General features: G+C 50.2%; 1 protein-coding gene across 1 annotated transcript in view; it reads left to right on the forward strand.

The window, feature by feature from the left end:
• ASS1 (argininosuccinate synthase 1) overlaps positions 1-22,194 on the forward strand; it is a 77,258-nt gene that overhangs the window by 32,400 nt on the left and 22,664 nt on the right. The window contains exons 10-12 of the mRNA XM_048823265.2: positions 7,339-7,429; positions 10,044-10,128; positions 14,226-14,290. Of these exons, the coding sequence (XP_048679222.2) occupies positions 7,339-7,429; positions 10,044-10,128; positions 14,226-14,290 (241 nt within the window). The remainder of the gene's footprint in view (positions 1-7,338; positions 7,430-10,043; positions 10,129-14,225; positions 14,291-22,194) is intronic.

Consider the following 22,194-nt stretch of genomic DNA (forward strand, 5'->3'; position numbering starts at 1 on the left):
GCTCAGATCACCTTGGGGAGCTGCTGCTCAGAGGCTGTCCAGCTGAGAAGTAGCCAGAGAGAGCCCTGGCTGGGAGTGCCCTGCAGAGGCAGAGAAGGGGCTCTCCTCCTTGGCTGTTGCTGTTTGTGAACCTGGCTTTGCATGCCAGGGGGTGAGGGGAGAGAGCAGCCAGGTGCTGTGGGACAGAGGGAGATGTTAGGCACAGCTTGTGCAGTGGGTCCCTGGCAGGGTTGAGAGTGCGGGATGTGTGTGGGGGAGATCTGCAGACCAGTACTGCTGTATCGGCCTGGAGTGAGGCTGGGCTGTCTGGGGAGGGATGGGAGAATAGAGCAGGGTAGTGGCTGGAGCCTAGCTCCTGACGTGGAGTCATGGGCCGTTGGAGGCTGCAGGACAGCCTGCAGGAGGAAACGCCCATCCAGGATGGAAAGTGGTTCTTCCATCCAGAGAAGCCTGGATCCCAGACTCCTCTCTCCCTGTCAGCAAGGATTCTTCTCCCTTATTGCTATCTCAAGGCTGGGCTTTGCATTGGAGCCAGCTGGGGACAGGCTGGGTGCAGTGGAGGAATGGCGGGGAGAACATTCCCTGCACCACCCGGGCTGCAGATTCTTCTGCCAGTCGAGGGGCCTGGTCCTGTGAGGCGTTAGCCACTGGGGAGCTCTCGGGGTAGGGAAGGGCCTCCAGACACCAGGCGAATGTGCTGGTCTGGGTTCGTGTTTCCCTGATGTTTATGGGCCAAGGCTCCATAGTTGCTTGGCCAGGGGGAGCTCCCAGGCAGTTGCTGAACCCCCACAAATTGTGGCTTCCCCAGTCGGAAAGGGATGCAGATCTCAGCCTCCCTAATGCAGCCTCCTCGTGACTTCTGCACAGAATGCTGACGTCCCCTCTAAAGAGCCAATCCCAGCCTCCTACCCACTCAGGTGGGGGAATCCCCTCACCCCACTTTCCAGCCACTGGTCCCTACATTAACTGACTCTCATCCCCTGAGGCCCTGTGCCCTGGGTGAGCGGACAGCCCTCCCCGCCCAGCCCAGAGGCTTTCCTTGTTCTGGTGCAGCGCCTGTCACCCAGGTAAGCATGGCTCCTGCTCTGACTGTTCTAATAGGGCTTGCTGGGTGCTGTGTTTCCAGTTCATGCTCCATGGGCCTTGCCACACTTAGAGAACTACTTAAACTATCCATCAGCACCAATTAGACAAGCAGTGGGGGGAGGGGGGAGGATGAAGAGAGAGAGATGCAAAGGAATCCTCCTCGCACCCGTGGTGCACTCATGGCCATGTAGCCTGTGGCCAGGCTGGTACGTCCACTCGCGAGGCAGTGGGGTCAGAGGGGATAGCCCCGGGGAAGAGGGAGTCTCCAGTTTTGGACACAGAGATGGTGACGGCTGTGTGGGCTTACGGGGCTGACAGCGACTTCAATCTGGAGCCCGTCACCACTAGGTTGTGGGCTTCCATCTAGCCCAGGCCAGTCGTGATTATTCCCATCGGAGGCATCTGTTCAGGGGCCTGTGTGAAATGAGCTTGCAAGGTCTCGCTCTAGCTTCTAGCAGATCGGTGTGTGCGTCGCATAAACCACTGCCTCAGAGGGCACCCAATGGGCACCTGTGTTAGCAGCCTCAGACCCGGGTGTGAATGGGCCGAGGGGACTGAAGTCCCCTCTTGCCCCAGATGAGGTCTTTCCAGGTCAGGCTCTGAGGCACCAAGGGGAAGGATGCCCTGGGCTGTACCTTTTCTCAGGGGGTGAATGGAGGGCCTCGCTCCCCAGGGCCCCCCACCCTGAGACTTTGCCAGTGTACTCCCAGTCCTGTCCTGTAGCAAGTCTTGCTGTTCCAGCCTCTGGGCCCTTCCCTCCCAGATCTGCCAGTGCATCTCGCACCTGGCCTGCAGCTCCCGGGGCCTGGGACCTTGTGACTGTCACTGTACCTCCGTCCCCTTCCATTCCAGCACTGAGCCACTCCAGACTGGAGGCTGAGACCACACCAAGCCCTGCTGTGCTCCCGCGCTGAGCCCAGCTGTCCACGCGGGACCAGCCTGAGGCCATCCCACTTGTGTCACTTGTGACCAAAGCCAGATCAGAAAACTCAGTTTTCTAGTTTAGCACAGTCAGGGAATAAAGGCATTTGCCTTTCTACCTTAACCCTTTCCCAGGTCCCCTTTTAACCTCTCAGGCACCAGCCATTTCCAGCAACGGAATTCACAAGGAGACACTTGCAAGGGATTAAACTTCAGCATAGTCTCTTCCCCTTTCTGAAGGGGTAGTGACTTCACTGGCCTTCACCTCTGCCCCAACCTGCTTCCTGAGCCCAGGAAGAAAACCTGGGGCCTGGGGCAAAGATCTAATTGCTGTGGAGAAGGCCTTCGAAGAAAAGAGGGGTGCCACACCACTGCGAGGCTCCCCCCCCAAACCTCTCAGACCTGCCAAATGGAGGGATTTGAAAGCAGATGGTTGAGCTATTTTCTGCCTCTGTGAGGCCCGATTGAAGGGCAATGAGGCAGCTAATGTGGAGAAAGATAGAAATTTACTTGCTTTAACTTCATATGGCACTCTGAAAGAGTTCATTCAGTCCCAAGCACAACAATATCCGCCGGATGAATAAACCATTTGCGGCGTCGATAGCTCTACATCATGGGTTAGTTCATGGACCATTTGCTTCCAATTTCTTCTCTTCTTGCCCCGTTTTTCTTGCTTCTTTCTTCTCCCCCCCCCCTTCATACACACACTCTTCCTTTCTCTCTCTCTCTCCCTCTCTCTCCCCCCCTTTAAAGATGACATTGCAGGACTAGCCCCCCTGCGGGGATGGATAAATAGAAGGCATTGATACACTGCAACAAACTATTTGTCATTTGAACTGTGCTTTTAGGAGACAGAATAAAAAGAAGGCAGCCGCGCACGGTAATGATGGAATGCAAGCCAAATGTCACTTTTATTTCTATTTAGTTATTTTATTTAATAGGGGTTTCCATAGTTGGCTTAGAAAATTGGAAACTATATGACTTTGACTTCCAATGTTTAGTAAAGAGATTTTAATACTTTTCTTCCTCCCTCCCGCTCCTGTCTTTCCTTTTGAACTCAAAGTTTTTCATCATCTCGAACGGGTTGGTCTAGTTAATAAGTATGATCAGGGCTAGAAAAGGCCAGACGATGTAAGATTGAAATCTGCGGCCCGTGTAATCTGTGGGGGGGGGGCTGGAGGTGGGGGGTGCATGCATATATCTTGTTTAAATAAAGAAAAAGAGGCATGAAAATCCGAGACAGTTTTTGGTAAAATATCTATCTCTCTCTATATATATTTAAAAATAAGTGCGTTGCTTTCTGTCTTGTTTTAAAGAAAACGCAATGTCTGTTCCCTTTGAGGATTGTTCATATGTGTGTGTGTGTCGTACATGTGCCAGATCTTCAGCTGATGTAAATCAGCAAAGTGCCCCTGACTTTGGTGGCTCTATGCCAGTTTTAAACTAGCTGAGCATCTGGCTTCTGTGTGCCCATAGTTAGCTGGGGGTGTAAATAGGCACAACTCCTTTGAAGAGGATGAAGTTACACGCATTTACACCAGCAGAGAACGTCCCACAATAGTTAAACTAGAAGGCCTCAAGGTTGTGATGTATTGAGCGCCCTCGGTTCGCAGCAGTTAAAAGTACTCTGTGCCTCTCAGCACTGGGGTTTCCCATAGAGCTGGGCAAGTCACTGTAAAGATGGCAATTTTCTTCTTTCCCAGCATGCGCCAGCTACACGAGACCCTGTGCTCCTCCTGGTGCAGTCACCCGTTGCCCCTGCACTCCACAGATTCCCGTTTAGTCGGATCTGTCCTCCGGGATAATGGATCGCGTAGGGCTTGAGCCAGAGCTGTGAGTTGGGTGTTGGATTTGGCCTCTTGTGAGGGTGAGTCATGCTAGTGACTGGCACTCTGGGATACTCCATCATGCCTAACAAAGTCAGCTGGTGGCTTGTTGGCTGTCCCTTGAAACAGGTCTGTGGGATGGAGGTGGGAACTGTGGAGAGGCCTCCTCATGGAAGGCTTGTCTACACGGACAGATTTACCAGCATACTTATACCATGTTGTGTTGGGGAAATCCTGCACTCCTTTGCCCGCGGTACCAGTGGCCATATGGGGTAGCACCAGTGCACATTGACTGTGCAGTGTGGTACGGGTAAAGAAGCCAAGATTGTAATGCAGGAGACAATGCGGCTGCATAGACCAACTGATGTATGTGAGATGAGCCTAATCCCCTTAACGTGGCTCTTTCGGGGACTCTATTTGCCATCTGAACAGTCTCCCAGCTGCACGTACTGAATGGATGAAACGTGTGTTGAAACTCCAGGCAGAACTTTGTCCTCTCGATTGGCACGAATGGGGCAGGGGTTGAGTTTCATGATGTAACCTTTGTGTCAGCACATTGAGTGGTGGGAGGAAAGCTTCCGCCAGAACTTGAGAGAGAGGGACAGAGACAAAACTTGCCTGTGTTCTTCTGACATTTCTGCTTTGCCTTGTGGGGTTAGAGAGAGAGGTGCAGGGAAAAGACATGCAGGGAACTGGAGTGAATGGAGAACGCTGTGAAAATAAACTGGGACTGGTGGCAAGCTCTTCTGATTTTTAAAAAAAAAAATGTTAAGGGGGAGGGAGTTAGAATTAAATGGAAATTTGTGTCAAAAAGTTAATTTTTCTCCCCAAAAATCTTTAGATGGAATAAACTCAAAACAAAATAAATTTTCATTTCCTATGGAAATGTTTCATTTCCCTTCACCCCCCCACCCCCAATGTGGGTTTGTTTGGGGTTTTTCCAACTTTTCCCTTTTTTTAAAAAAACTCCCAACCCCCATTTTTTCCCTCAGTGAGACTCAAGTAAAAAGGGAGAAAAGTTTATTTTTAAAAAAGCCAGATCCCCCTGTTCCTCCCCCATCCCTAGATCAATGCATGAAACAGCTTTTAAGGATCTGATCCTCCAATGCACTGAGCATCCTCAATTCCCCTTAAAGTGCTGCTTGGAGTCTGGCTGGACAGAGCCTTTAGGAAGGACGATCTGGGGATTAAAGCACTGGGCAGGGAATTGGGAGACTCTGGTTTTGTTCCTGTCTTTACCTCTGATTTGCCATGCGCCGTTTGGCAAATCGCTTGCCTCTCTGTGCCTCAGTTTCCCCATTTGTACAATAATAATACTCCCCAATCCCACAGGGGTTTAATTAGTTTAACATTTGTAAACCATGTTGAGATTCTCCGAGATGGTAGTAAGAGAGCTCTGAGGGTTGATATGTACCTAACTGCAACCCTGACAGTTAACAGGTGCATAAGTTCCATTCAAACTAAGTCACATTTAAAACAACAACAAAATAAATCTTAGGAGGAAGCTATTGCTGTGTTCCCCGTGCAAGGGGCTCTCATTCAAATGGCTGGCTGCTTTGAGAGAATGTGTCTGTTATGACAAGTGGAGGATGCCACCAAACGGCACTTCATTAGCCCCCGAAAAAGAAAAAGTCCGGGGGTGGGGGGGACATGTCAATGGAATGATTCTCCAGGCGGCCTGTAACTTCAGACACAAGATGAGCCCAGCTATCCTGAGATGAAGAGCTGTCTAGAGTGGGCAGTACAAGGCAGAAGACCCCAAGGGCTGTCTCTGAAATAGGAAAACCTCCCTTTGGTTGTCACAGGAAAAGCAGTGTTAGGAAGTTGTGACAAGCCTGGGCATAGAAGGATTCGAGACCAACATTTTCAAAGTGGGGTGCCTAAAGTTTGGCATCTAAATCCATATTTAGGAACCTAAATCAGTAGCCTGAGTTGATAATGGGAGCTGCTGAGTGCTCAGAATTTGAAGTCAATAGGAGCTGTGGGTGCTCAGCACCTCGGAAAATCAGGGCCAGTTTTTAGTGGGGTGTCTGCCACTAGGCACATGACTTTGCAAATGGTCTGAAAGCATTTCAGGGCCATTACATCCAGTCCTGTTCGGGGGGGGGGGTGACGAGTGCAGGAGGGAGGCACAAAATTGCAAAGCTTAAAAGAGGCAGCTACATTCACATTCCAGGAGGGGAGAGAGTCTCCTTTCCCCCCCCCCTGCCCCCCACCTTTTCTGGTACGTGCTTCAAATGTGGCAATTCATTGGAGTCACCCGAGTCCCGAGCCATAAACTAATTGAGAGAGCCATTTCCACTGGGCCAGCTTTAAAAGAGAGAAGATGCCTCTTTACTATAAATCTGGAAAAAATATACATAAAGGTTGATGTGTTTTGAAATGGGTTTTTGCTTTGTTCCTCTATTTTCCCTCTGGGCATATTAACCTCGGGGACACTGTAAAAAAGCACATGCAGCAGGAGCACCTGCTGGGGTCAGGGCTAGTCATTATTTTTTTCGGTCAGTGCAGCATAAACCCCAATTCTCCGCCTCTGCGTCGCTCTCTGGAAGTGTGCGCTCTGCCGCTCGCTCTCTGCCAAAGTCCCACTTTTTCCTGCCTGACTTGTTCCTCCACAGCTATTCCATCTCCAGCTGTGCGGGCGTCAAAGAAAAAGATGAGATCAAGTTGAGGGGAAAAATTGTCTGATTTCTCTAGCCCTTTGTTCCCAGACCCCTAGTAAGCTCCGGCACTCTCCTTTGTGACGACATCAAAACTCTGTGCTAGGCAGGATTTGCTGCCCGTGATAACCCAGGCTTCTGCTTTTGAGATGGTGTTGGTGAGCGCCCCTGGACTTACGTACAAATAAGCACCAGGAGGGAGCTGAAGTGAAGAGCCCTGGGCGGGGGGGATCCAGATGTTCCATCCAAACTAGTTGCATTGGCCTTCTCTCTCATCTTCTTTGTAGCCACCAAAGGCCTAGATGGCTGTAGGTTGGTAAGCCAGGGACGAGGAATGAGTTGCGGTCCCAGTGAGAGGTCATCATTTTCACGGGAGCCGGAAGACAGCTATGAAAGCATGGCTGCCCAGAGTTGGGTAAGAGGCGAGCCTAGAACAGGGAGAGAGAAGTGAAACCCTGAGTGGGTCATCTACTGCAGGGATCAAACCTGGGACCTCTGGCTCTTAAAACATTAAGCCTCTCCTGCCTGAGCTAAGGGACCCAACTCTGTGAGCCGTGCCTGTTGAAGATTCCCCAGCCTCTGTCTGTAGCTCAGTCATGCTAAAGTGGGACAGTGCTACCTAGATTGGGTGTGAGTTACACATGGGATGAGAGAGATTGTGGAGATGGAGAGAGGACTGACGGAGGAAGTCAGGGGTGTCTGGATGACGTTAAACCCTGAGTATAAGCAGGGGGTTTCAGGGGCACGGTACATTCACAGTGTGTCATCTGGGAGCGCGAAGCACTGCATTCGGGCATGCACAGTTATAGCTGGCAGTAGCTCTCACCTTCCCCTCTTCCCTTCAGAATCAGGCACCTCCCGGCCTCTACACCAAGACCAAAGATCCTGCCACCTCTCCAGATACTCCAGACATCCTAGAGATTGAATTCCGGAAAGGTAAGTGCTTTGGGTTCCTAGTTTTATTTTCCAGATTACCTCTTTTGGGGCCGGAGTTTGGTCCCTCCTTCCCCTCAAAGTCCTTGTGGTGGGGATTAGCCATGGACTTCAACAAGACCAAGATTTGGGCTTTTTGTCTTTCATTGGATGTGGGATATTTTGAACAAGGAAGTATAGGAGAATTTGGATCCAGGCTGTTTTTAGCTAGAAGGGGGCATAAGTTTCCAGGCCTGGCTATGGAGCTGAATCCAAACTTCCACCCCCATCTCTGCTCATGCCCCTTTCTGGGTAGTGAGACGGTCCAGTGGTCTCACCCTGATCGCTTTTGGTCAGAGGATACCTCTCCTGACTTCCATCTTACTTGGCTTGGTGCAGCTCTCCATACTAATGGCTGCCGGCTTGCTGGAGTGCCTCATGCCAGCATGTAAGCAGCTGCCTGAGCGCAGAGATGGGCCTGCCTGCTCCCCTATGTGCCGGGGCAGCACGTAGGTGTGAGGTCAGCGACACGTCCCCATGTGGGTGTGTGCCGAACCATGGCAGATGTGGGTGTGCATATGTGCTCCTCTGCCTCGGGACATGAGCCTGCATATGCGTGGCTGAGATGTCCGTCCGTTCTGACACCTACAGCACAGAGACACCGAGCACGGTTTGAAGCAAGAGAAGGAAAATCTGCAAGTACTTCGATCTCCGCTCTCTCCTCAGCAATGTCCACCCGACTCCCACTGGGATCTGGGCTGGGAGTCGAGGGCGGAATGTGCCCTGGGAGGTCTCTCCTCAAACTCCCATGGAGTCGCTCCAGACAGAAACATGAGCGGAGTGTGCTTTGCTGCCAAAGGCCATGGGTGCATGCTGGGTGCCCCAATGTCCGTAGGCTGATGCATTCCTGAGGCCACAGCGCGATGCATAAGCACAGGGGCATGGTGTCTTATACAGGGCAGTTGTGTGTGGAGAGAGAAGCAAGTGGGCTCTGACCTACAGGAAGGGGGTATTGCCCAGGGGCCTGAGAATCAGGATGCTGGGTTCTCTTTCTGCTCCTCCCACCGCCTCACCATGTGGATTGTAGGCTCGTGCCTTCCCCTCTCTGTGATTTGAAAGAGGGATGAGAAGATGTGGGCGAGGTTTGTCACAGCCCTTGCTCAGAGAGCCTCCAACACGGGTAGCTAGAGAAGGTGCAAAGTCTTCTCACAGAACGAGGCCAGCAGAGCACGCAACTCGGTGGGGAACATCTCACGTTCTCATCGTCTCAGGCTCTTAGGAGATGGTGGGGGACCCTTCTCAGGCCAGTATGTCTGCGTGCAGCCCCCCTGCAGACAGGCCAGAGAGTCCTGCTCCATTTTAATGATCCTCCCCGAGCATTAGGAATCCCTCCCTTGCAGCCCTCCCCTCCTGCCAGCTCCCCATTCAGCTGCTAGTTAATTTATTTGAAGTTTTAATCTAATTATTAACTATTTTAAAGGCTAAGCAGCTTTCTCCAACAACAGGGCTGACAACTGGCAGCTCTCCGTTGGGTGGACTGCATCCAATACCCCGGCGCAAGACGATAATGGAAAGGGGGGGCAAGGGAAGGGTGTGCGGGGAGGGCTGAGTGAGAAGGGGCTTAAGGTTCATTATTGCTGAGACTTACATTTAATAGCAATTTACAACCGAGTTTATAAACCCCTGGAAAATCGGGGGTTTAGAATGGGGAAAGCTGACAGGGCCCTTCACTCGACAGCGGCTCTCGCGGGCGCCTTCGTAATAAAGACTAGAAAGGAAGCCATTGAGGCCTGATTGGCAACTGATAGTGCGCTAAATGGTAATGAGAAGGGCAGATGGAGGGGAGATTAGCCTCCGACTCTCAAGAGCTTTCCTTTGTGGGCCCTGCAGCCCCCTTGTCAGCTTCCTAATACATTTATTGCTCATTTCACACTGCTGAAGAAACTGCCTCTTTCTATTCAGAGGTCCCCCCCACCCCCCACCCAGCGCCTTTAAAAAAAAAAAGTGTAATAATTAATTCATGGAGCCCTCGGCCCTCACCGCGGCCTGCCAGGGACTGGCCTGAGATGGGCTCCCAGTCACTCCTGTCAGGAGGATCACTGGAAGCATGTGTTGCAGTTGTCTGCAGAACAGACACTATAGAGGGTGTGTGTGTGTACGTGTGTGTGTGTGTACACCCGCACCTCCATCACTCCCCCCCCCCCAACCCACACACATCCACACACACACACAAACCCCTTTCTTTGGCTGTTGGGTCGTTTGTCAGGCCCTGCCTCAGCGGCTGGTGGGACAGAAGGTGCTGTGGCATAAGACAATGGCAGAGCGTGAAATTCAATTAGTTAAGGGCCTGGTTGCAATTTCACGGCCCTAAAAAAAGAGGGAGGACAGAAGCCGGGGGGGGGGGGGAGGCATTTTATGGCCTTTTTTTATTTATTTCTCTTTTCTCCTGAGGGCTTTCCCCCCTGAGTGCGGCGGCTTGGACATGCCTTTTTAAGAAGTTATTTAGAGTTCATATCTGTCACATCTATTTAACGTACTCTGGGTGATGTTAAGAGGTGTTCTTGACGTTAAAAAGCTGATTCAGCTCCCTCTCCCACCCAACCCCATCCCCTCTCTGCATCTCTCGCTTGCTCTGCAGGTGTCCCGGTGAAGGTCACAAACACCAAAGATGGGGCAACTCGCCAGTCCTCCCTGGAGCTGTTTGTTTACCTGAATGAAATTGCGTAAGTGTCGTATGCTCGTGCCATCTCTTGCACTCTCATCTTCGGGGAAGAGTGCCCATTGACGTGGGTGCACACACTCAGAGGGCTTTGCAAGGACACCCACCCACCTCATAGGCTCAGATCTGGGCAAGGCATCTAAAGCAGCACTTGTCGTCCTGCAAGATGTACCAGAGATTGATAATGGGATACATAGTAGAGCGATCCAACAAATAACACATGGTGTGCACGTTTTTGGACCAGTTGTGGGCTATTCTAGGTTCTGATTGTTTACACAAAGAACAGAGTTTATATAAGTTCACAGGGAAGGGAGCTAGGGTTGCCAGTGTCCGGTTTTCGGGCCGTTAAAAGTCTGGTCAGCAGCACAGCGGGACTAAGGCAGGCTCCTTGACTGTCCTGGCGCCCCGCAGCTCTTGGAAGTGGCCGGCATGTCCTTGCAGCCCCTAGGTGCAGGGGCGATCAGGGAAGCTCCATGTGTTGTCCCAGCACCAGCTGCAGGGGTGGCAGGGTAGCGTGCACCGTGCAGACCCGCCTGGCCATGCCTCCACCTAGGGGCCGGACATGCCGGCCACTTCTGGGAGCAGCGTGGAGCCAGGGCAGGCAGGGAGCCTGCCTTAGCCCCTCTCCAGCGCCAACTGGGAGCCACCTGAGGTAAGCACCACCAGGCCAGAGCCCGCACCCCAAAACCCTGCCTGCACCCCAACCCTCTGCTCTAAGTCAGAACCCCCTCTCACGCCCTAACTCCCTCCTGGATCCTGCACCCCTTCCTCCACTCCAACCCTCTGTCCCAGCCTGGAGCCCCCTCCTGCACCCTGAACCCCTAATTTCTGGCTCCCCCCAGAGCCCTCACCCCCTCCCGCACCCCAGCCTCCTATCTCAGCCCTGAGCCCCCTCTCGCACCCAAACTCCCTCCCGGAGCCCGCACCACTTCCTGCACCCCAACCCTCTGCCCCAGCCTTGAGCCCCTTCCCACACCCTGAAGCCCTCATTTCTGGCCCCATCCCAGAGCCTGCACCCCCAGCTGGAGCCCTCACCCCAACCTCCAGCCCCACCCAGTGAAAGTGAGTGAGGGTTGAAGGGAGAGAGAGCAACAGAGGGAGGGGGGCTGGAGTGAGTGGGGGTGGGGTCTCAGAGAAGGGCAGGCCAGGGGGTGTGGCAAGGATGTTCGGTTTTGTGCAAACAGAAAGTTGGCAACCCTAAAGGGAGCATTGTCTAATGGTTAGAGAACACGACCTGCGGTTCTAGCCCCAGCTATGCTCCTGACTCCTTGGCGCAGGGGCGATCACAGGGAACCAGTGGCCCAGCTGAGCCCAGAGCCCAGAATCCTCCCTTCCATGGTAACGCTCAGTTCCCTTGGCGTGTGTTATGACTGGGAAGAACTGGGTTTCTCGTAATTGTGTCAGCACTGGGCCATCAGTCCCTGTGTTCTAGGTCACCCTCCCCAAAGGTCCGATTGCCCCAGTGGCCCCTGGGTAAGTACCTGCCATCCAGCTGGAGTGACTCATAGCTACTCATGTGCTAGGTGCTCAGGACCCCACCCTGTATCTACTGTGTAAACGTCATCCCCTTCCCACTTCCTCCCCCCACCACCAGTTTTTCAGGTAGGTCCCTTCCCTTCAGCCATCCCTGTCCTCCTCTCTCACTGTGAGGGATGATTCTGCTTTTACAGGGCTACTAAAAACAGAAGATTTGGTCACCTGTCTGCCTTCCCTGTCTCTTTTCTGTCTCCCTCCCTTTGTTGGGAAGTGGGTGCTTAGGGTTTCCTTCTCTTACAGATAACTGTGGTGGTGGATTCCCTCCACCACCACCAAGTCCCCGAGACACAGACCCATTCTTCCGGCCCTGGAGAACAGGACCGCGTTCCACCTTAACAGGGCCTCCAGGGCCATTTCTAAACTGAGTGGCCAGGTGACTGCGGAGTGCCATCCGGCTCTGATTCTTTCCTCACTTATTCCACTGATGCCAGTAAAGCTGCCTCTGACTGACCCCCGCGGGTATGAGCGGGGAGTCGTCTTTACTGCAGCCCCAGGGTCAGGAATCCAAGCTGTGGTTCAAACTAAGAACCTTTCAGCTGGGCACGATGCTTTCATGTACACCTTGGCAAATGTCCCTATGCCCCTTCCCTCTGGTACCTTCCACACGGCTCTGTGTTCCACCGCTTCTCAAAGGGCTGTGGTCCCGTCTTTGGCTCAGAAGTAGGCAGGCCCCAGGGGAACCATTCATCCGTCCCTTTGCCAAGTGCCACACAGACGCCCCGTCCCGCTCCTCCTTTGTGCCCCTGCCTTTATCCCCCTGCAGTTGAATGCGAATGAACTTTTCCATGTACTTGTCTTTTTAAATGTTAATTAAGTGGTTTTAAAATGACTTCACCAAGGGCGAATGCAGCTGCAGCGGCTCCCCCTCGCCCCTTCTCTCGCCCGTGTATTTGTCTCGTGGCCTGCTGGGCCACGTTTACTCGGGGATCTACTGGCCCAAGGGGTAAGCGAGGAGATGAAAGGAGGATTTGCATTGGCAACGAGGCTCGGCTTTGGGGGGGCCAGGGGGTCTTCCACATTCCCTTCTCTGTCCAAGCTGCAAAAAGGGATATTTTTTGGTGGCGTGGTGGGGGGGCGGACTCCTGATAATGGATCATATTCCAGCTGTCCCCAGCCTACTGTGAGGCAGCGTGACTGCTGACAGACCCTGTTTGATGGCTTCGCACACACGCTACGCACACATGTACTGGCCTGGCACCTCAAAGGTATTTAGGTGCCTAACTCTCAAGTACCTCAGCACTTTTGTTGAGCCAACATGTGTCCATGGTAGCGCTGGGCTCTGCTCAGTGGGGCAGGGAGGGGAGAGAAATGCCATCACCCACTTTCCTCACCTCTGCTTTGGGCAGGCACCACCAGGCCTGGCGCTCCCCTGAGCCACTTGCCCGTCGTGATGCTGTCTGGTGGTGCACAGCATCCTGATGTGGGGCGCTGTGCAGCAAAGTCCAAGCTAACTCCAAGGCTTCGTACCTGCCCCCCTGAGCCATGCTCTCAGGGCCTGGAGGGAGGCTGCGGGAAGAGGGACCATCCCATGAATTTAAAAACGGCTGTTGTAATTTCCCTTTGGTGGCAGAGAAGAAACAGGGCGGTAATGATTAGAAAGGGGATTCTTTACTGAAGCTGCTGGCAGACAAGAGCCTGGTGGTTCTCTCAGGCTCTCCGGTTCCCAGGCTGACTAACCCAGTCTGTGCTGCTTCCTGACTCCACGCTGGGTCTGCCTAAGCCCTGGCCTGGGGTAGGCAGCCCTGGTACAGGCTGCTGACTGCAGTCCAGGTGCTGACCCAAACTGTGGGCATGTCGTGGTTAATGGTATATGGTGGCTGAGAGTGTGAGAAACCCCTGAGGAAGCAGAGGGGAAGGCGAGGCTATGGGTGAGGGGGCTGTCCTTTTTCAAGCCCCCTCAGGGGTTAATCTGGAAAGCCTCCAGATTGTCCTTGCAAGCCCTCCTATGTTGGTATCCTCTGCAAATATTGTTAACACATTCTCCACTCCACTATCCAAGTCATCAATGAAAATATTGACTCGTACCAGACCCAGGACTGACCCCTGCTGGACCCCACTAGATATGGCCTACCAATTTGATAGGTAGGCCGTAATGGTTTGACAGCAAACCATTGATAACTACTCTTTGAGCATGGTCTTTCAACCAGCTGGGCACCTATCTTATAGTGATTTCACCTAGACCACATTTCCCTGCTTTGCTTATGAGAATCTCAGGTGGGACTATGTCAAAAGCCATGCTAAAATCATGATATGTCACATCTTCTGCTTCCTCCTATCCGCTAGGCCAGTAGCCCTGTCTCTGGGGCCAGATCGGAGGGGCTCAGGTATCACAGTGCTGACCACAGCATAAAAGCCTAGCCAGAACTTCCCATAAAGCCAGTAGATTCCCAGTGACCTCAATGGGAGTTGGACTGAGCCCTTCTAGTGCAGAGTGCCAGAAAGGGCTTCCCAGCTGGCATCCCGTAAGCTCCTTTCACCGAGCTGCTCAGCTGCTTCCCAGTGGCTTATTCATCCCCTGGCAACATGTGACACCTGTCCCCCCTCTCCTCTCCTTTCTCTCCACAGAGGCAAGCACGGCGTGGGGCGCATTGACATTGTGGAGAATCGGTTCATCGGCATGAAGTCCCGAGGTGAGAGCCTCTTCCCTGTGCAACTTCCTCCCACTCCCCAGCCCCAGGCAGCTCTAAGGACCTCAGTCTCAAAAAAAGAGCTGGCTACTCTCCACTACCCAGCAGTTCTTGGGCAGAGGGCAGGATCCAGAGCTATGAAGCCCTGGAAGTGAAATCCTGGCCCCGCTGATTGAAGTGAAAGGGAGTTTTGTCATTGATTCAACAGAGCCAGGATTCTACCCTATGAGTGCGCTTATCCAGCCTCTCTTACCATTGTAGGTGAGCGTCTGGTCATCAACAATTGCCCTCGATATCTAACCAGCAGCCTCTCTTAATAGTAACTAATGCTCATTGGATTAAGGGGCCCTGTTCCTTTCCTCGTGTGGGGCGCAGTGTGCACAGGATAGGGGCCTGGGATTGTAAGTTTTTTTTGGGCAGGGACTTTGTTTGTGCATGTGAGAGAGATCCCTGATTGTGATCTCAAGGTGTTACTGCAACACAATTAATAAATAATAATAACCAGATGTATGTCCTCCCACCTAAAAAAGCATATTTCTAAAATCTCCCTTTCTTTGCCTCTGAACCTCTGAGTCTAGAATCAATTTTTCATTTTTAAGGACTTTTAACTTTCCTCTTCAGTGAAAAACGTTGCAAACGCCAAGGAACTTCCTTCTAGTATCTTGTGCTAAATGAACCAAAGGGGAAACAGCATATATCTAAGCTTTGTTAGATTTGTTACCAGTGGACAAATGTCAAGGTTTAGTCAGGGAGGGGGATTCAGTGTTACCAATTCCCATGATTTTGTCACAAGCTCTCACAATATTTAGTGTTTTCCAAGCCCCAGTTCCTGGAGTCAGGGGATTATGTTAGACTCTTGGCTTTCATTGAAAAATATGAGTTTCTAGCCCTGAAGATTGCAGGGATAATCTTGGGAACATGATCCCCTAAAGGTCCCCTAAAGATCCCCAGAAGGCAAATAAAAAGAACCCAAAATGTTTTTAAAATCTCATGATTTGTAAGCCAATTTCTTAATATTTTCATTTATTTATTTATTTTGGATGGCCTGACTCTTAAACTCTTGGGGTTGTCATTTGTCAATGAGAAACAGCTTAGTTGAAAATCTCAGGGGACAAGAGCTGCCTCCTTCCAAAGTGAATATCAATACAGCTAGTTAGCATCTCCATTTCATCTTCCCCCCTCCCCCTTTTAACTCTCGTTAATATCTATTTATGCACTCCCTTTATTTAAACCTGCTCTAGGTGGCAAGGCAGGAGCTAATATTATGATAGCATTTCACAGCAAAATACAACCCACCTCAGTCTTCCTTCAGATCAAGACAGGAGGGAATTATTTACAAGTGCGTTAGCAAGACCAGCAGCCAAAGGCCCAAACCCCCTGGTTTGATTTTAGTTAGCGCAATTGAATAAAAAAAACCATCAGCCCTCTAAACCTTTGTATGTGATTCTCAGGACACTGAGTCATTTGTCAAGATCTTTTTTTGTTTGTTTTACTTTAAAGAGTCTCCGATGTGCTCCAGTGACCCTTGCAGCATTCAATAATTGTCCTAAACCCCATTTAACCATCATGTATGTTTTCCGCATGTCATTGTTGAGTGATAACCAGCGTGTTTGGGTGTAAACAGGAGATTTCTCCTTTACTGTCAGCCTCCTCCATGCTAGGGCAACAATCCAAGCATTACAATGTTAGACATTGCCGTGATGCTGCAAGCCCCTGCACTATGGCATTGCTGACCATGTAAAACATTTAACATTGTGCTTATTACTCTTCATTATTTGTATTACTATAGCACTTAGGATCTCTACTTATGGACCAGGACCCCATTCTGTGTCCATCTTTCTTTAGCAAAGCATTTAAGTGCATGCTTAACTTTAAGCATGTGCTTAGTCCCTTAGGGTGAGTCTACACTACAAAATTAAGTTGACCTAAGTTACATTGACTTGCAGCCACCGCATTAGTTAAATCACTTTTGCACGTCCACACTACACTTCTTATGTCGGCAGTGTGTGTCCTCACCAGGAGCGCTTGTATTGATGGTATTGTGAGTGTGGGGCACTGTGGGATAGCAACTGAAAGGCAGCCACAGTCAGTGTAAGCAACACAGTGTTTGCTCTGACACTGCATCAACCTAACTACATCAACTTAAGCGCTACGCCTCTCGCGGAGGTGGAGTTAGTAAATCCGTGTCGTGGGCGAGTTACATCAGTGGGAGCAACATTTTAGTGTAGACGCTTACAGAGTTAGGTCGACATAAGCTGCCTTACATCAGCCTAACTCTGTAGTGTAGACCAGGCTTAAGTTTATGCCTAGCTTTGCTAAATTAGGCCTGGTTTATACATAGTTTTTGTACTGGTATAATCTCATCAGCTAGGGATATGCATTTCTTCCCCCAATATAGTTATACCAGTAACACCTAACATGGTATAAAGGTGCCTTACCCCTGTAAGCTTATTCCCCTTCCTATTCAGGAATAAGCTCTACCCATCTAGGCTCCTTTATTCTGGTATAACTGCATCCCCACTAGGAGGTTCGTACAGCTTTAACTACACCAGTATAGGTAAAGTCATACAGGATTTGTGAATAGACCATGTTTTAGGGCCGGGATACATGAGAGAGGAAATTGCTGGATTGGGAGGTGAGGGACTGATTGTACGTAGAAAAGGGACCTCGAGGTCATCAAGTCCAGCCCCCCTGAGCTAAGGCAGCACCACATAAACCTAGACCACATGCTCATCTCTTGGTATCAGCAATGGTATGAAAGGTCTTACATAAAAAATATGTTTACGTTTGTTAAACTTCACAGCCCGTATGATAGCGATCACAGTGGAGTGTGCCAGAGGAATTCTCTTGGGGTAGGTCTACATGCATAAACGGTGCTGTTTTAACTACATACCAGTGTGGAGAAAGTAGTGGAACTAGAGCAAGGCAAAAAATTTTGGATGAATACTTTATTTGCTGGAAAATGCATTTTCGGGTCAGCCTAAAAGATTCATGAACTTGGGCTGTATTTGGCAAATGGTCTTGGCCAAAAACTTTTGTTGTCTTTTTTTAAGTCTGGAAATGTAACAAGGTTTTTTTGTGTTTTTTTGTTTTTAGGGGTAAAAATCAGGGGAAAAAGTTGTTTTGGTTTGAATGAAACTAGGGCTGTCAAGCAATTAAAAAAATGAATTGCGGTTAATCGCGCGATTAAAAAAATGAATCGTGATTAATTGTGAGATTAAAAAATAATAGAATACCATTTATTTAAATATTTTTGGATGTTTTCTACATTTTCAAATATATTGATTTCAATTAGAACACAGAATACAAAGTGTACAGTGCTCATTTTTATATTTATTTTTTATTACAACCTAAAACAAGTACTGTTGTGCAATCGCTTTATCATGAAAGTTGAATTTACAAATGTAGAATTATGTACAAAAAATAACTGCATTCAAAAACAAAACAACGTAAAACTTTAGAACCTACAAGTCCACTCAGTCCTACTTCAGCCAATCGCTCAGACAAACAAGTTTGGTTACAATTTGCAGGAGATAATGCTGCCCACGTCTTGTTTACGTCACTTGAAAGTGAGAACAGGTTTTTGCATGGCAATGTTGTAGCCGGCATCGCAAGATATTTACGTGCCAGATGCGTTAAAGATTCACATGTCCCTTCATGCTTCAACCACCATTCCAGAAGACATGCATCCGTGCTGATGACAGGTTCTGCTCAATAACGATCCAAAGCAGAGCGGACCGACGCATGATCATTTTAATCATCTGAGTCAGATGCCACCAGCAGAAGGTTGATTTTCTTTTTCTGGTGGTTCTGGTTCTGTAGTTTCCGCATCGGAGTGTTGCACTTTTAAGACATCTCAAAGCATTCTTCACACCTCGTCCCTCTCAGATTTTGGAAGGCACTTCAGATTCTTAAACCCTGGGTTGAGTGCTGTATCTATCCTTAGAAATCTCACCTTGGTACCTTCTTTGCGTTTTGTCAAATCTGCAGTGAAAGTGTTCTTAAAACGAACATGTGCTGGGTCATCATCCGAGACTGCTAGAACAGGAAATATAGGACAGAATGTGGGTAAAACAGAACAGAGGACGTACAATTCTCCCCCAAGGAGTTCAGTCACAAATTTAATTAACGCATTATTTTTTTAATGCGCATCATCAGCATGGAAGCATGTCCTCTGGAATGGTGGCTTAAGCATGAAGGGGCGTATGAATGTTTAGCATATCTGGCACATAAATACCTTGCAACGACGGCTACAAAAATCCCATGTGAACGCCTGTTCTCACTTTCAGGTGACATTGTGAATAAGAAGCAATCAGCAGTATCTCCCGTAAATGCAAACAAACTTGTTTATCTGAGCGATTGGCCGAACAAGAAGTAGGACTGAGTGGACTTATAAGCTCTAAAATTGTACATTGTTTTGTTCCTGAGTGCAATTGTGTAGCAAAAAAAAATCTGCATTTGTAAGTTGCACTTTTACGATAAAGAGATTGCTCTACAGTACTTTTTTGAGTTAATCACATGAGTTAATTGTGATTAATCGACAGCTCTAAATGAAACATTTTGATTTTTTTTCTCCAAATATTCATTCAGCTCCCGGTACGACCCATCCCTTTTGGATGCAGTTTTATTGGTATAGCTATTCCCAGAAGGGCTGGGGAATAAGTGATATTATTAAGCAACACTATGGATTGTACTGTGTATCTCTTTTTTAGAAGACAATCACACCACTAACTGAAACAGTTGAATGACTACAAAAATGGTGTGTAGACCAGGCATCGGAGATCTTGGGACGCAGCCTCTGGGCCTCATCTCAGGAATACTCCTCTAGGACAATGGCTGGGAGAGAATTAGTGAAGCTGGTTGAAATTTTGATGGGGAAAAAAACAGGAAAAGTGTTTGATGAATTCCCCCTCTCCCATTCATGTGACAAACTCTCCAGAGCTGGTTGGGAATTTTGAAATGTCAATTTCAAGTTTTGATGGTGGGGGGGAATTTGAATTGCCATTTTCCCCTGTTCTTTTCCACGCTGCTTTTATTACTAATTAGAAAACAGTTCGTTGTTGGTTGGTTATTGTAGCGCTTGTGATGGGGTAGGTGCTTTCCAAGCTTTCAAGAAGGAATGGTCCCAGTTCCCAAGAGCTCCTGGCCTAAGGACAGACTGACACAGGGGTTAGGGAAGGGACAACAAATGGGATTCGTTTTATACAAGTCAGCACAGAAGAAGTGGGATGAGTTTTGGAGGAAGTAGGTGCCAGGAATCTGTGAGCCTAGGCCAGAGTGGTGCCTATTCTATAACTAAGCTTAGGGCCCCTCAAGCCACACAGATCTCTGGTATGATCAGGAGAATGCAGAACAAGCTTTACCAAGCTGGTTCTTTGACAGCTCCTTGATTAAACTTTTCTGGGCTTCTGTGCAGAGAAGTCGTGGTCCAGGCTTTGTGACACAGACCCTCCAAGAGTGCCAGATTGTGATACCAGGGCCCCTAGATCTGTACCGTTAATGAGGGCCCGGGGCACAGAAGGCTGTGGGTGACTGAAAGAGAGTTTCTCTTTAGACTCGAGTGTCTAGGTGATTGATAATGGTGGGGGAAGGAACCAGAGAGAAGGGAACAAGCATCTGAGCCACTCTGAAAAAGTATTTTAATCAGAGACCGGGGAACGCAACTTGTGCCCTAGCGAGAGCAATGCTGGCAGCTTCCTATCTGCTCCGGGGGTGAAATCCTGGCTCCACGGAGCCCATGGCAAAACTCCCATTGGTTTCAGTGGGGCTAGGCTTTCACCTCAGGGCTGCACTTTGCTTTCTGCGGGAAGCGACTGCCCTCCTCTTTTAATATGTAGGGGCAATTCTATTGGGGGGAGGGATAGCTATCTATTGTGGGGAGGGATAGCTCAGTGGTTTGAGCATTGGCCTGCTAAACCCAGGGTTGTGAGTTAAATCCTTGAGGGGGCCATTTAGGGATCTGGGGTAAAATTGGGGATTGGTCCTGCTTTGAGCAGGGGGTTGGGCTAGATGACCTCCTGAGGTCCCTTCCAACCCTGATATTCTATGAACTGGCCCATGGGAGCTACAAGTCCCAATAGTCATTTCTCCTTCCTGATCCAAGTGGAGCAGGGCTAGCTCGCTACTGGTTTAGACCTCGGTTCAGCAAAGAGGGATGTGGCTGGACCCCATAACTTCACTGGGGCTCCACATGGGCATGTGGATCCAGGGCCTTGCTGCGGGGACTGGGGCAAGTCGAGCTCAGATGGAGAACTGTGTTGTGTGCCATAGTCTCCACGGCTGTATTAAAGACGAGGCCAGCAAGGGCTGCATTGTGGAATTCATCCCACAGACCGGTTGCAGGCCAGTGCCTTAACCAGAAGACTTGCTGCCTTCCCCCATCGGCGCTGCATAGTCACCCCTTACATTAAGGGGAGATGGAATGGGGGGACATGGCCGTGGGAATTCTAATGTCCACCCATGACGAGCAAAGCGGGGGGAGGTGGGAAGGGAAAAATTCAATTGTATTGATTTTTACAAAGCTTCTCACTGAAATTCATTAAGGACTACCAGGGCGAGCAGGGAAGCTTGGTACCAGCCTTGTAAGCCCTGTTATCCAGGTTTGGTTGTCTGTGTTTTCGTGGGAGGCCAGTGGCTAATTCAGAGTGCTCCGGGCACCCACACTTGCAGCCCAGCTCCCGCCTGCCGGTGACAATGGGGCTGAGCCAGCTAAGTGCCGCCACGGCTTGAGAGGCCAGGCTGCAAATGGGAGTCGTTTTCCTGCCTCATGCGGCTTTTCATGGCCTCATTATCAAATTATCTTTTTAACTCTGAAGGGGGGCTAATTAGGGAAGTAAATGAAATCGTTGGGGAGGAAGCGGGAAGGGAGGGGACAGTTGGGCTTCTGGCTCTGCCAAAAGAGCCGGGTGCTTCATTTCCTCCTTGCCTGGATAAGGCCTGTCCAAGCACCTAGGTCCGTACGCAGGGAAGCTAGCCCTTCCCACCATTTGCACCCCGAGCCGCCCCTGCAGTCCAAGCTATTGTGAATCCATCGACCTATGCTGGGAATTGTCCCTCCAGCCGCAGTGTAGCTGTACCTGGAAGCGTCTTCGTCTACCAGGGCAGCCTGGCATTGCCGGAGTCTGCTACCAGCACAACAGGGTCCTTTGCCCCCGGCTGATGATGGCACTTTGGGAATAGAGCCAGGCATGGACTGTCCCCCACCCCGGAGCGTGATGCCCAAGAAATCTGAGGGGGTTGCACAGTCAGGGATGAACTTAGTTGCTCGGCCCCTTGGGAAGTGCTTGGCCAGCAGGATCCTGGAGTGTAGCCGTTCAGTCCTCTCCCTTGTCGTTCCCCGCCCCCCCCGCCACCAACCGTGGTATCCTCCTTGCTATGAGCTAGGCGCCGGGCCCTGCTGTGCCAGGCACTGTACAGACTCTTAGTAAATGGCATTCCTTGCCCTAAAGCGCTTACTGTCAAACCTCCGGGGCCCTCCAGGTCTGCCGTCCGGGTGAGCTTGTGCATCACACAGGGGGCTGGGGTGGGGGTGTTCTCACTTTCAATCCTGTGTTCCCCTCATTTTCCCTTTTCGACCCTGTTTGGCAGGAGCCGGCGTGGAATGTCCGCATATTGATCCCTGTTGAAATTGACAGATCACAGTCAATATGGCTAAACAGTTCAGTTCACGGAAAACTGGCAGTAGAGGTTACAAATCAGAAAATTTTAAGCAGTAGCTGTCTCCATTCCTCTCCCCTTCTTCCCGTCCACTTTCCCTCCCCCCACATCCCCTTTCTCAGCAGTAATTATGGTGTGATTGAAGCGCCGCCAGGCTGCAGCGCTGATACCTCTGTCTTTTCCCTGTAAACACGGGGAGATGGAAATAGACACTTGGAGATGCTGTGAGTGTCACTTTGAAGGTGTCTCTT

Source organism: Caretta caretta, chromosome 16 (assembly GCF_965140235.1).
Source record: "Caretta caretta isolate rCarCar2 chromosome 16, rCarCar1.hap1, whole genome shotgun sequence".
In the NCBI taxonomy this organism is placed as follows: Eukaryota; Metazoa; Chordata; order Testudines; family Cheloniidae; genus Caretta; species Caretta caretta.